At 40.2% G+C, this 15,470-nt stretch overlaps 1 protein-coding gene across 1 annotated transcript in view; it reads right to left on the bottom strand.

Annotated features, from left to right (window-relative positions):
* Positions 1-2,329: 2,329 nt before the first annotated feature.
* SPMIP3 (sperm microtubule inner protein 3) overlaps positions 2,330-15,470 on the bottom strand; it is a 33,455-nt gene continuing 20,314 nt past the window's right edge. Inside the window, exons 4-5 of the mRNA XM_070602123.1 lie at positions 12,354-12,526; positions 2,330-3,656 (exon numbers count right to left, since the gene is read on the bottom strand). Of these exons, the coding sequence (XP_070458224.1) occupies positions 3,565-3,656; positions 12,354-12,526 (265 nt within the window). The 3' untranslated portion in view covers positions 2,330-3,564. The remainder of the gene's footprint in view (positions 3,657-12,353; positions 12,527-15,470) is intronic.

Below are 15,470 nucleotides of genomic sequence, written 5' to 3' on the forward strand. Positions count from 1 at the left end.
CCAAAAATCCCAGTACCAACCAAGAATTCCATATGCAGCAACACTATCCTTCAAAAATGGAGAAATTAAGACATTTCTAGAATAACAAAAGCAGAAGGAGTTCATTACCCATAGACTGCCCTTCAAGAAATGCTAAAGAGAGCGCTTTAGGTTGAAATGAAAGGAAACTAGAGAGTAACTTGAAGCTGAATGAAGAAGTAAAGATCTCCAGTAAAGGTAAATACTATGAGCCAGTATTAACGTATTTTTGGTTTGTTAAATCCACTTTTTATTTCCTATATGACTTAAAAGACAAATGCATAAAAAAGTTATAAATTTATGTTATTGGCCATACTGTATAAAATGTAATTTGTAACAATAATAAGAGGAAGGGGAATTGAGCAAAGTTTTTGTATGCCATCAATGCTGTTGATATCAATTAAAATTATATTGTTATAAATTTAGGGTGCTAATTGTAAATTTAGAGTAACCACTTAGAAAATATCTAAAAAACATACAAAAAAGGAAATAATAAGAGAATCAAAACACTACAAAAAATCAACTAAAAACAAAAGAAGGCAGTAATGGAGGAAATGAGGGATGAAAAGAGGTATCAGTCAGAAAACAAATAGCAAAATGACAAAAGTAAGTCCTTCCTTATCAGTAATTACTTTAAATGTAAATGGATTAAACTTTTCAATCATAAGGCAAAGATTGGTAGAATGGATTTTTTTAAAAAGTGACCTACACTTGATCTTAGCCAAAAGGCTGAGAAGCAATTAAAGACAGGAAACAACAAATGTTCGAGAGGATGTGGAGAAAAGGGAACCCTTGTTCACTGCTGGTGGGAGTGCAAACTGGTGCAGCCACTATGGAAAGCAGTATGGAGTATCCTGAGAAAATTAAGCATAGATCTACCATATGATCCAGCTATCCCACTGCTGGGTATTTATCCAAAGAACTTGAAAACACAAAGGCATAAAGATACTTGCACCCCTATGTTCACTGCAGCATTATACACAATAGCCAAGACTTGGAAGCAACCTAGGTGTCCATGAAGGGACAAATGGATAAAGAAGATGTGGTATTTCTACATGATGGACTACTACTCAGCCATAAGAAATGATGAAATCCGACCATTTGTGACAACATGGATGGACCTTGAGGGTATTATGCTGAGTGAAATAAGTCAGAGGGACAAAGTCAAATACCATATGATCTCAATCATAAGTAGAAGATAAAAACAATGACAAAAAACACATAGCAATGGAGATTGGATTGGTGGTTACCATGGGGGGGAGGGGGGTGGGGGGAGGGCAAAAGGGGTGATTAGACTCACATGTGAGGGGATGCACTATAATTAATTTTAGGGTGGTGAACATGATGTAATGTACACAGAATTCGAAATATGATGTACATCTGAAAATAAATGAATAAATAAAATAAAAAATAAAAATAAAAAAGTGACCCAATTGTATGCTCTCTACAAGTGACTCACTTTAGATCCAAAAATACAAATATGTTGAAAGAGTGGAAAAAGATATTCTAATATCATACAAAATAGACTAAGTCAAAAACTATTACAATAGACAAAGGACATTACGTATTGATAAAGGGGTCAATTCTTCAAGAAGATGTAACAGATATAAACATAAACTGACCAAACAACAGAGCCACAAATATATGAGGCAAACATGGTAGATTCTAAGGGAGAAATAGTTGTACAATAGTTGGAGACTTCATACCCCACTTTTAATAATTCATAGAACATTTAGACAGAAGATCAATAAAGAAATAGAGGACTTGAAAACACTATAGACCAACTAGACCTAACAGACATCACTAGAACACTCCACCCAAATGTAACAGAATATACATTCTTCTCAATGCACATGGAACACTCAGCAGGATAGACCGTATGTTAGGTCACAAAACAAGTCTCAGATTTAAAAATGCTGAAATCCTACAAAGTATCTTCTTTGAGCACAATGGCATGATGCTAGAAATCAATAAGAGAAGGAAAACTGGAAAATTCACAAATACGTGGAAATTTAAAAACACACTTAAACCAATAAGTCAAAGAAGAAATCACAAGAGAAATTAGGAAATACTTAGAGATAAATGAAAACAAAAGCACACCATACCAAAACTTACAGGATGCAGCAAAGGCAGTGCTCCATAGGAAATTTATTGCAGTAAAAGAAGATCTCAAATCAACAACCTAGCTTTATAGAAAAAGAAAGCAAACTAAACTCAAAGCCAGCAAAAGGAAGGAAACAATAAAGATTAGAGTGGAGAAAAACAAAATAGAGAATGGAGAAAAGACAGAAAATCAATGCAACCAAAAGGCTTTTATTTTTTTTTTTTTTTAAATTTATAAATTCTTTCATGTGCTGGAGAACAGCAGAAGCCCTTTCCTTTGGGAGGCTTCCGGTCCTAAGCTCTGTGAAAATGCTTCCTTGATAATTTTTTCTCTGTTCTGTCTCTAGAATGCTTATTAGTCAGATGGTGGGTCTCCTGACTTACTCTATGTCTCTTCTTTTTTAAAAAATCATTTTACCTGTTTTTCTATTCTATATAGAGTTTTTCAGAATTTTCTCCCAATCCTGTCAAATTTTTAATTTCAGTAATCATATGTTTAATTTCCGAGAGCTTTGGAAAGATTGCTTTTCAATGTTTATGGATGTCATTCTTTTGACACATCCCTTTGTCAAATGTTAAAGTTCTTAGGTTGTTTTGTGTTCCCTGAATTCTCCTTCCTCTGGAATTGTTTCTTCCATTTATTTTGTCTTTGTCTTTTATGTTGCATGACTTTTTCAACTCTGATCACCCTTGCTTGGCTCTTCTCATCTAAGACTAAGGCAATGGGAAGCTATATGAAACTGTTCTTGTGGGAAGTTTGTTAACTGGTAGGCTTCACTTTGGGATATTGAGTAGGGAACCAACTAGCATGCTGGGGGATTCCTAGGGGCCAGATGAAGGATTCTTTTCTTTGGGATAGTTTCATTTCTTTAGAGAAGACCCTCTAGCTTTTTTGCCTGGGGAGTTGATGCCTAGTTGTCAGGCTTTCTTCTTGCCAACGTAGGGGTGCTAACTCTTCTGTCTACAGACTTTCAATGAATCCTTCTCTTGACCAGTCCCACATCTCACTAAAGCCCTGTGCCGTATCTGGGTTTCTGCATCCAGAGCACCTTCAGTCTCTGGTGCTGGTAGTCTTCTCCCTTGGCTACATACCCAGGTTCTTTTTTGTTTTTTGTTTTCTAAGCAGTCATGCAATTATTGAGCAGGCGACCACTGGACTAAATGGAAGAAGGTTTGCCAGCACCAGCAACAACACTAGTCTTGAGGCTGAGAAGAGATGACGAGTCCTCTTAAGGCTGGATCTTGATTCCCTGCCCTAGGCTGACCCACTTAATCTGAAAAGAATTTGCAACATGTAAATATTTTAGGATTATAGCCATCCGGATACACACTTAAATTAAAAGTAGTTTGGTAACCATTATTTTAGTTCCGAAGAGCCACCTAAGAACATCACATGTTGTTTTGTTCAAATGCCATGGTCATTTTAGCTAAAAAGCTTTTCTTTCAGAGCTTCCTCTCTTCACAACAGTAGAGCTCAGGCAGTGAATTAAGCGGTCTAGGGTTCGATGAAACTGTGGCTAATTTCTGGTCCCAATCTGGAATTTAAAACAAATTAATGATTTATTTTAAGATTACTCACTCCTAAATTTTAACACATTGTCCTTTCAACAACAATTGTGTGCAACAACAAGCTAATTTATGAGATTTAAGACAAAGGAATATATTTTTAAAATGTGCAAATAAAGGGCTTAGTCAAAATGTTATTTCTGTGGTTCAATCTCCGATGCAGAGGTAAATTATTGAATTATGCCAAGATGTAAGGAAAATGAAATAAATCACAAATTTGCATTCTAGATATCCAAACTCTTTAAGTCCTACATTATAAACAGGCCACTTTGTATCATCTTCGTATCAAACTGCAATTGTTACCATCCCGAAATTCACACCCACTGGATTTCCTCAGACCTTACCTGCAGATCTCGTAGGTAATCGAGAATCCCTAACAGCTCTGCTTATCTAAAGGTAAGGGTTCAAGGAGGGCTAGGGTCGCTGGGGTCGAGCACATCAATCGTGCATCTGCTCTTACAGAACCAAGCCACAGGGTCCCCATGATAGCAGTGTAAACAAACTGTCGTATGTTCAGTGCTGCGCCCTGTGTTAGGTGTCTTTTCACGTTAACTCTAATATTCACAGTAACCTTCAGAGGCCCACTGATATTATCACCAGCGGCAAGAGCTTAGTTAACTAGCCCAAGCTTACAGGACTTGTGAGATGAGGAGCCCACATCTGACCCAGGCTTATCAGGCCCCAAAGTCCCTAATCATTTCGCTGTTCGATTCCACCTTCCACGGCATTTCAACAGCATTGAAAGAAATAAACATTTCATCATATTAAGAATGGATAACATTTTATTAACCCAGGTAGTATGATTAGAAATGCCATCTCTGGAGGATTTTTTAAAATCTAATTTAGTTTGTAATCTTTTTTAGTCTGTCTGTAGTTGGTAACCATATAACTTCTCAAGGCTTATTAAAAGGAGTTAAATAGCAACTCTGACTGTCTTGAGGATTGCATTGTATTCCAGGGAAATATATTAAAGTAGTTTAGAAGCATGAGGAATCCTAGTCAACAGCCTTTGTGATCCTTGTTGTAGGAGTTACAACAGAGCTGAATTATACGCGCATTTAACCAGGAAATTCAATAAACGTTCTGAGAACATACAACAAACTTTTTGAGAGTTTCCTTCTGTCATTCCGCTTAGTGAGTATATACGCGGACGGTGGATGCTATCAAGCCCGAAATATGCTATCCAGGTCTAGGGTTGAGGAGGACTCAGGAAAGAATGTGTGAAATGATTTTTTGGATTTCCTTACCATTTGACAAAGTGAAATTATTGTTCAAGTGGATTTGTGGTGGTGATTTCTTTGAAAGTCATCATTGAAAAATAAAATGAAGAATTAATTGAGAACCACAGAGAAAATATAACCAACTTGCTGCAGAATCCCACATATTTCAAATACTTTAATTAACATCATTTAATATTATCACTTTGAAGAGTTTGAGATTTTCAAGCATAACTTTGATTACACGTGATTATTACCTTATGCACTACTTTTAGAATTTATATCTCAGTATAAGATGCAACTCCATTGTATTAGGTTTTTAAAAAAATATTTACAATGGCACATGTTTACTCTTGATCAATAATTAATAGCTAACTTTTTGAAGGTTTATTAATGTTAGGTACGGGCACAATTCTAAATCCTTTTTATGGCTATCTCAATTCTATTAGGAAGCTCCCATTTTCATCCCTTCTGCAGATGAGAAAACTCAAGGTCAGAGAGGCTCGGGGTCACACTGCTACTGAAAGCATATATTTCACTTTGGAAAAATGAGTTCTTTGAATTATTTGGCCCCTTATATATATATAAGGGTAGCTCTCATCTGATGGGCCCTCTCATCCTCCCAGGCTAGGAGTTCTCCACTGTGTCTTGCACACCGTCAGTGCTTAATAAATGTTTCCTAAACAAACAAATGAACTCCTATGTGCTGAGAAAGAATTTCTTAAGCAATAGTCGTGATCTATCATGATCTATATTTAATCTATTCTTCGACAATTCCCAAATAAGAAATAAGAACTGAACAAGAAATGCAAATCATTGCTAATCTAGGCATATGCTCTGCCCTTATAATCTAATCACAAAGACTGGTCAAATGGTTAAGATAAAAAGCCTACACAGGGCCGGCCCAGAGGCATAGTGGTTAAGTTCGGGCACTCTGCTTCGGTGACCAGGAGTTCATGGGTTCAAATACTGGGCACAGACCTACACACCACTCACCAAGCCATGCTGTGGCAGTGTCCCATATATAAAACAGAGGAAGATGGGCACAGATGTTAGCTCAGGGCCACCACAGCATGGCTTGATGAGAGGTGTTGTAGGCCTGTGCCCAGGATCTGAACCCACAAACCCTGGGCTGCCAAAGTGGAGCCTGCAAAATTAACCACTACACCACTGGGCCACCCTCCAGAGTCAGTCTCTTGATTTAAACAAATGCATGATTCAGTCTCAGCTCTTTTCTCCATCAGGGCTCGGATTTGTAACATCTCTCAGTTCAGTCTCTTGCAGACCAGCTTTTTGCCTGCCTGATTGTTGTTTACGACATAATCGCCACGTAAGTATCTCTCAGATCCACCTAATACTCTCTCTACTGCTACCACCCGTCGTAAGTTGCCTAAATCACAGGTTCGGAAATTTGGCTGCACAATGGAATTATCTGGGGAGTTTTAAAAATTATCATTCCTGGTACCCACCCCCCGGGGAGGTGAGTCTGATTTAATTGCATTGGGTATATCCTGGGCACGTGGATTTTTAAAGAGGTATAGCTGAGGTTAAGACCCTCTAGCCTAACACTGCAATTGCCTCCTGACTCCTACATATTCAACCTCGGCCCCACTCTACTCCCTTCCTGCCTCCTTTTCTTTCTCCAGGTAGAGTAATCCTTTCAAAATGCAACTTTAATCATGTCACCTCCACCCTCCTTAAAACTTTTCAGTAGTTTCCCTTTCATCTCAGACTAGAGGCCCCCGAACCTGAAAACGACCTGTGAAGCCCTCTAATTCTGGCCTTGTCATCTCTGCAGCCACACCCTGCTCTGCCCTTCTTGATCTCTTCTTTTTTCTCTTGTTTATTTATTTTATTGAACTTTTTACCTTGAAAAAGTTTCAGACCCCAGAAAAATTACAAGAATATTACAGTGAACTTCTAGATTTTGCCACATTTCTTTCTATATATAATAAGTATAGTTATAATTTACTAATATGCGCAATGTTTTTTATTCTTTTCATCTTTAAAAATTTTATCGAGGTCATAATAGTTTATAACATTGTGAAATTTCAGTTGTACTTTATTACTTGTCAGTCACCATACATATGTGCCCCTTTACCCCTTATGCCCACTCCCAATCCCCTTCTCCTCTGGTAACAACTAATCTGTTCTCTGTATCCCTGTGTTTGTTTATCTTCCACATTTGAGTGAAATCATATGGTGTTTGACTCTGTTTGGCTTATTTCACTTAACATAGTACCCTCAAGGTCCATCCATGTTGCTGTAAATGAACGATTTTGGTTTTTTTATGGCTGAGTAGTATTCCATTGTATATATATATATATATATATATACCACATCTTTATCCATTCAGCAGTGGATGGGCACTTGGGTTGCTTCCACATCTTGGCTATAGAGAAGAATGCTGCAATGAACATAGGGGTGCATAAGTCTCTGTGAATTGTTGATTTCAAGTTCTTTGGATAAATACCCAGTAACGGGATAGCTGGGTCATATGGTATTTCTGTTTAAAATGATTTGAGAAATCTCCATATTGTTTTCCATAGTGGCGCTGCACCATTCTGCATTCCCACCAGCAATGTGTGAGGGTTTCCTTTTCTCTACACCCTTTCCAACATTTGTTGTATTTGTCTTGGTGATTATAGGCATTCTAACAGGTGTAAGGTGATATCTTAGTGTAGTTTTGATTGCATTTCCCTGATGATTGGTGATGTTGAACATCTTTGCATGTGCCTGTGGGCCATCTGTATATGTTCTTTGAAAAAATATCTGTTCATATCTTCTGCCCATTTTTTGATTGGGTTGTTTGTTTTTTTGTTGTTGAGTTGTATGAGTTCTTTATATATTTTGGAAATTAACCCCTTGTTGGATATATGAGTTTCAAATATTTCCTCCCAGTTGGTGGGTTGTCTTTTTGTTTTGTTCCTGGTTTCCTTGGTCCTGCAGAAGCTTTTAGTCTGATGAAGTCCCATTTGTTTATTTTTTCTTTTGTTTCCCTTGCCCAAGTAGACATGGCATTTGAAAAGATCCTTCTAGATCCTTCTAAGACTCATGTCAAACCGTGGACTGCCTGTATTTTCTTCTAGGAGTTTTATGGTTTCAGGTCTTACCTTCAAGTCTTTCATCCATTTTGAGTTAATTTTTATATATGGTGAAAGACAATGGTCTACCTTCGTTCTTTTGCATGTGGCTGTCTAGGTTTCCCAACACCATTTATTGAAGGAAATTTCCTTTCTCCATTGTATGTTCTTGGCTCTTTTGTTGAAGATTAGCTGTCCATAGATATGTGGCTTTATTTCTGGGCTTTCAATTCTGTTCCATTGATCTGTGCACCTGTTTTTGTACCAGTACCATGCTGTTTTGATTACTATAGTTTTGTAGTATGTTTTGAAGTCAGGGATTGTGATGCCTCTAGCTTTGTTCTTTTTTTCTCAGGATTGCTTTAGCTCTTTGGGGTCTTTTGTTGCCCCATATGAATTTTAGGATTCTTTGTTCTATTTCTATGGAGAATGTCATTGGGATTCTGATTGGGATTGTACTGAATCTGTAGATTGCTTTAGGTAGTATGGACATTTTAGCTATGTTTATTCTTCCAATCCATGTGCATGGAATAACTTTCCATTTCTTTATGTCATTATCAATTTCTTTCAATAATGTCTTATAGTTTTCAGTGTATAGGTCTTTCACATCCCTTGTTAAATTTATTCCTGGATATTTTATTCTTTTTGTTACAATTGTAAATGAGATTGTATTTTTGAGTTCTCTTTCTGTTAGTTTGTTGTTAGAGTACAGAAATGCAGCTGGTTTTTGTAAGTTGGTTTAGTACACTGCAACTTTGCAACAGTTGTTACTTCTAATAGTTTTCCGATGGATTCTTCAGGATTTTCTATATATAGAATGATGTCCTCTGCAAACAGTGAGAGTTTCATTTCTTCATTTCCAATTTGGATAACTTTTATTTCTTTTTCTTGCCTAATTACTCTCACCAAAGCCTACAGTACTATGTTGAAGAAGAGTAGTGACAGTGGGCATCCTTGTCTTGTTCCTGTTCTCAGTGGGATGGCTTTCAGTTTTTTCCCCATTGAGTATGATGTTGGCAGTGGGTCTGTCATATATGGCCTTTATTATGTGGAGGTATTTTCCTTCTATACCCATTTTATTGAGAGTTTTTATCATGAACAGATGTTGGATCTTGTCAAATTCTTTCTCTGCATCTATGGAGATGATCATATGGTTTTTGTTTCTCCTTTTGTTAATATGGTGTATCACATTGACTGATTTGTGAGTTTTGAACCATCCCTGTGTCCCTGGTATGAATCCCACCTGATCATGGTGTATGATCCTTTTAATGTATTGCTGTATTCAGTTTGCCAATATTTTGTTGAGGATTTTTGCATCTATGTTCATCAGCAATATTGGCCTAAATTTTCCTTCTTTGTGTTGTCTTTGTCTGGCTTTGGGATCAGGGTGATGTTGGCCTTGTAAAATGTGTTAGGAAGTGTTCTGTCTTCTTCAATTTTTTGGAAGAGTTTGTGAAGGATAGGTATTAAATCTTCTTTGAATGTTTGGTAGAATTCTCCAGAGAAGTCATCTGGTCCTGAACTTTTATTTTTTGATTACTCTTTCAATCTCTTTACTTGTGATTGGTCTAATCAGATTCTCTATTTCTTCTTGATTCAGTTTTGGGGGTTGTATGAGTCTAAGAATTTTTCCATTTCTTCTAGATTGTCCAATTTGTTGGCACATATTTTTCATAGTATTCTCTTATAATCCTTTGTGTTTCTGTGGTGTCTGTTGTAGTTTCTCCTCTCTCAATTCTAATTGTATTTATTTGAGCCTTCTCTCTTTTTTTCTTAGTGACTCTGGCTAAGTGTTTGTCAATTTTATCTTCTTAAAGAACTAGGTCTTAGTTCCATTGATCCTTTCTACTAGTTTTTTTTTTGGTTTCAATTTCATTTATTTCTGCTCTAATTTTTATTATTTCCCTTCTTCTGCTGACTTTGGGCTTTGTTCTGGGCCTGTATTGCTATGATTTTCCCTCTTAGGACTGCTTTTGCTGCATCCCATCTGAGTTGGTATGGTGTATTTTCCTTTTCATTTGTCTCCAGATATTTTCTGATTCCTCCTTTAGTTTCTTCCCCATCTGACTGGGTCATTCCTTTGACTCTGATCCTACAATGACTCTGACTGTCCAAACTCAACTTTCCAAACTCCTTCAACTCCAGCACTCTATCCTACTCTGCCAGTCCTCATTTTAATTCCACTTCCTCTTTCTACCAGTCAGGCCAGCATCCTCATCACAGGGCTCCTCCCTGCTTGGCCACCCACCACAAACCTCAGCCTCCTTCTTCCCATCCACTGCCCCTAGTTGCAGTGTCCCCATCTGTGGTGTCCCCTTGTTTCTTCTCCACCATGCAAATCCTATCCTTCAAGACTCAGCTCAGTTCCCCATTGATGCCTCCTGTTTTCCCACTCTTCTGAAGCCCAGTGATCTCATCTTTCAACTTCTGCTGCTCTGCTTGCTCATAATCATTCTCTGATAGGTTGGTTCCTGCCTTGTCTGCCCAATTAGATCGTGAGCTCCCTGCAGCTGAGATCATAGCCTGGACTTCCCTTCATCTCCCTCGTGGCACCTTGTTCAATGCTGGGAACATAGTAGATGGTAAATCTTGAATTCCTTTGCTAAACATTCACTTGGTTCTACAGATTTGGAAAGAATTAAGAATTGTCTTCTAAAATAAGCAAGGGAGAAAAATCTTTTGTGTCTATCTAACAAAATTTCCTCATAGTAGAGGAATTGCAAAGAAGGTCCTGTTTGCAACCACTTTGGAAACTAGAGGCCCCCTAAATTCCCTCCTACAAAGGAGACATTTCATACACAGTCAGCCTTGAAAGGACAAGCTGCTCAGCCAGTTCTGTGGGGACAGGGGCCCAGTGACCCTCCCTGCTCACTGATTTCCAATTGCTCCTCAACTCCTGGCAGCTTCTATTCCCCCAGGCCTCACACATCCTTCAGCCCTAACATATGCCCTACCCTGCCCTGGCTCCTTTTAACATAATCCCCCTAAGGCCCCTGTGAGACCCCAAATCCTACAAGCCTACACTTTCTCCCAGTGCCTCCTTCCTTGAATGACCTAATCTCGGCCACCAGCCTCCTCTCCACTCCCTCAGTTTTCTGCCCTCTCAGGCTCCAACCTTCTCTCATCTCCCAGAACCCAGCTTTGCCCTGCTTGTAACCTCTTATCCCAAACCCCTCCTGTCAATCTCTGGACTCCATGACAGCTTCATCTGTTGCCCCCCATCCCTGGCTCAGCCTTCCCAAGATCTGCCTGGTCCTGGCTGGTTCCCACCCCGCTGACTGCGGTCGTTTGCTGTTCCCTTGGAACCTGAGTCCCAGCCCTGCCTGGTATTCTATCTGGTCTGCAGCCCTTCTCTCAGGGGAAAAGGAGGAAGGGCAGGTCCTTCCTACCCCACACCTGCTGCACCCCACCATCCTTCTACTAGTTTTCTGATTTTTTTAAACAAAAAGAAAATGACTTACTTTAAGGAAAACTATTAAATAAATAGCAGTACAGTGACACTGAGCTGTGACAGCACAGGGGAGCTTAAAGGCCAGGCACAGAGATTGGCTGCCTTCTGTGTGTGAAAGGGCCTGGGTCTAAATTCTGCTTCTCCAACCTACTGCAGTATGATGTGAGGCGAGTTAATTAACTGCTTCTGCAACTTGGTCTCTCTACTGTGAAATGGGGAAAATAATATCACTTACTTCAGAGAACTGTTATGAGGACAAAATGTGTGCCTGCCACAGTGTGAGAGCCCCAGGAATAGCATGGTTTACTCATTTAGAAAGTCTGTCAGTGAAGTGATTCATTCAATGTACTAAAATTCAAAGCATCAATGACTACAGGAAGGTAATGTCTAAATTGATGTCCATGTGTCTACCCCCAGGGTCCCATCTGTGGGGGAGCCTTGGTCCCCCAGTATTCTCACACATGCTGCAGCATAGAGAGATAGAGAGATACTACACAGGGAATTTAGAATTTTTGAAACATGACTCCAAATGTGAAATAATTGTCACAAAACCATTTAAAATAAGAGAATGAGAAAGAAGTTCCCTCAATAGTATGTTTAGGCACAATAACAAATTTGTTGAGTGACAAGGGGCTCAGTAAGTAGTGGTCAGACTTGAGCCTGCTTCTTAGCAAGGACATTTATGTGTTTTCTTCCTTGAAGTTCTATATGGAAAGGTAGGAAAGGAGGAGAGGAAGAAGCAGCCCTGGGAGCTGCCTTCTAAGCTCTTCCTGCACCTGGTCACACGTGCATACCCCTCCCCTGAATCTGACTGGTCCCAGATATGCTCTCTGAGACAGCAAGCCCATGGGAGGTGCTCATCTGTTGCCCAGGTGAGGCTGATCTCAGAGAGTAAAAGCAGTTGACCTGACTTACCCATCTTGTAAAAGGGCAGAGAATAGTCTCTTTGGTACGTGGTTTCTTTATACCATGGTTCAACAGGCTTTGAACGTCTTTGAAAACAAATATATCGAATGAGAGTTTGTTGATCTAGTTGAGGTTGATACTGACTTGTTCTCTTGGGTGGAATTGCCAAGTCTATGAGAGGTCTAAATGAAAATAGAAACAGCGTACTGAAAACCCAGTAGAAAAAAAGCATTTCATTTTCTCATCAGTTGAAATCCCTCCCCTAGAAGTGGCTAGGAGGCTAAAATATAGTATTGGCAAGACTCCATAGCTCGAAGGCCAGCCCTAGCACAGCTGTCAGTGGGTGGTTCAGGGACCCCAGTCCTCTGCTCTTCCTTTTAGCATCACTCCTCCCAAGTCACAAGTCGCAGAAGGTGACCTACATCGAAACTTCCACTGGATCTTCTCACATATGGCTACTTCCCATATTCCAGATCCTCCTGATGCCCTTCCCCATTGTAATTTTTCTATGGATGTTTGGTTCCCCCAAAGAACCAATGCTTCCTTTTGGCTACACTAACCATTATGGTGCATAATGATGTTTGATGAACTTGAAGTCAGTTATAACCTTCCTGTACCTCTACTCAGGTGAGTACCCTTTGAAAGTAAAAGTAAAGAAGAATCAAAATGTAATGGTGAAATTTTCTTACACTTGAGGGAGTATACATTCACTGGTGCAATTTGTTTGAGAACACTTTGGTGATAGGTATTAATACCTTTAAAATGTGCATATATTTTGTCTCAGCAGCTCCAGAAACTAGCAATGTCAACAAAGACTTAGCTGTAAGAATGATCATCAAAGTATTTCTATGATAAGAAAAAAATTGGAAACAATTTTCATGTGAAAATATGGAATTATTAGGCAATGATACAGATGTGTACAGAAATACCATGCCACAAGCGATGCTGTGGAATTATAATTTTTGAGATGGAAAAAGGTCCATGATATATTATTAAGTTTAAACAAAAATTTCACTTGAATTGTACACTTTAAATTGATTAATTGTGTGCTTTGTGAATTATCTCAATACAATTGTTATAGAAAAAAAGATATCAGTCAACAAAATATTAGCAAACTGAATTCAACAATATATTAAAAGGATCATACACCATGATCAAGTGGGATTTATTCCAGGAATGCAAGGATGGCTCAACATCCACAAATCAATCAATGTGATACACCACATTAATAAAGTGAAGGACAAAATCATATGAACATCTTAGCAGATGCAGAAAAAGCATTTGACAAAATTCAACATCCATTCATGATAAAAACTCTCAACAAAGCTGATATAGAAGGAATGTACCTCAACATAGTAAAGGCCGTATATGACAAACCCATAATTAACATCATATTCAATGATGAAAAGCTGAAAGCTTTTCCTCTAAGATCAAGAACAAGGGCGCCCACTCCCACCACTTTCTTTCAACACAGTATTGGAAGTCCTCGCCAGAACAATTAGGCAATAAAAATAAATAAAAGACATCCAAATAGGAAAGGAAGAAGTAAAATTGTCACTATTTGCAGATGACATGATATTATATATAGAAAACCCTAAATACTCCACCAAAAAGCTGTTAGAACTAATCAATGAATTCAGTAAAGTTGCAGGATACAAAATCAATATACAAAAATCTATTGTGTTTCTATACACTAACAATGAACTATCAGAAAGAGAAATTGAGAAAACAATTCCATTTACAGTTGCATCAAAAGGAATAACATACTTAGGAGTAAATTCAACCAAAGAGGTGGAGACCTCTATATTGAAAACAACAAGACGTTGATGAAACAAATTGAAGAAGATACAAATAAATGGAAAGATATTTCATGCTCACGGATTGGAAGAATTACTATTGTTAAAATGTCCATGCTATCGAGGGAAGATCCAAGATGGCGGTGTGAGTAGTCTTCTTTGTCTCTCCCCCTTCGAATCTACAACTAATTGGACATTCATCGCTTAACAAAGAATATTCATATAGCATCTCAGGATGCCTGAGAGACCCACACTGCTATACATCGGAAGGCGGACGGACTTCTCTCCGGGAGGAGGTGGAGATAGGTGAAAACTCTCCGACCCCGACCCCGAGCAGCCTAGTACCTGCAAGTGGCTTTCTTCCAGAGGACGCCCCCAGAACATCGACACACACCTAGGGCAGGAGGGAGTGCACACCAGAGGAGCGACAGTGGAAACAGGTGACCAGAGCCCTACCTAAGCCCCCCGTAATTACACCTAAGCCCAGAGGGAAACTCCAGAGTTACACACCTGAGTCTGCGGGGAAAACTTCTACCCGCCATTAGCGGGGAGGCCACGCCTAGCATACACAATGCCGGGAGGGTCCCGGAGAGAATTGCAAACCGTGTGGCGGCCCACCAGCTGCCGCTGCCAGCCCCACTGACTGCCGGGCAGGGCTCAGGACTACTGGAGACCTCCTGGGAGAGGACTGGGGCTGGGTGGAGCTCCAGCGGCCAGCTCTGCAGCCCAGGGGGGAAGCTCCGGAGTTCCACCTGGGCAGCAGACAAAGTCTCTGCCTGCCAATAGCGGAGATGTCCCACCCAGCATCCACAATGCCAGGAGGGTCCCAGAGAGAATCCCAAACGGGGCGGCGGCCCGCCAGCTGCTGCTGCCAGACCCAGTGACTGTGGCTATCGTGGCTTGGGGCTCAGGGCTAACGGAGATCTCCTGGGAGAGGACTGGGGCTGGGTGGAGCTCCAGAGGCCAGCTCTGTGGCCTGGGGGGGATACTCCAGAGTCCCGCCCTGGCAGCAGGCAAAGTCTCTACCTGCCATTAGTGGAGAGGCCTCGCCCAGCATCCACAACACCGGGAGGGTCCCGGAGAGGAGAATACCAGGCAGGGCAGCAGCCGGCCAGCTGCCACTGAACTCAAGGCCTCCGGCTGTCCCCCAGACAGGGCAAGGGGCTCCCAGAGATCTTGGGGGAGAGGACTGGGGCTGGGTGGAGTTCCAGCAGCCTGGCTCCGTAGCCCAGGGGGAAACCCTACAGTCCCACAGCAGCCTCAGTGAAAGCCTCTGCACAGCACTAGTAGAGAGCATCCATCCGGCAGCCACAAGGCTGGAAGACCCTGG

Source organism: Equus przewalskii, chromosome 31, assembly GCF_037783145.1.
Source record: "Equus przewalskii isolate Varuska chromosome 31, EquPr2, whole genome shotgun sequence".
In the NCBI taxonomy this organism is placed as follows: domain Eukaryota; kingdom Metazoa; phylum Chordata; class Mammalia; order Perissodactyla; family Equidae; genus Equus; species Equus przewalskii.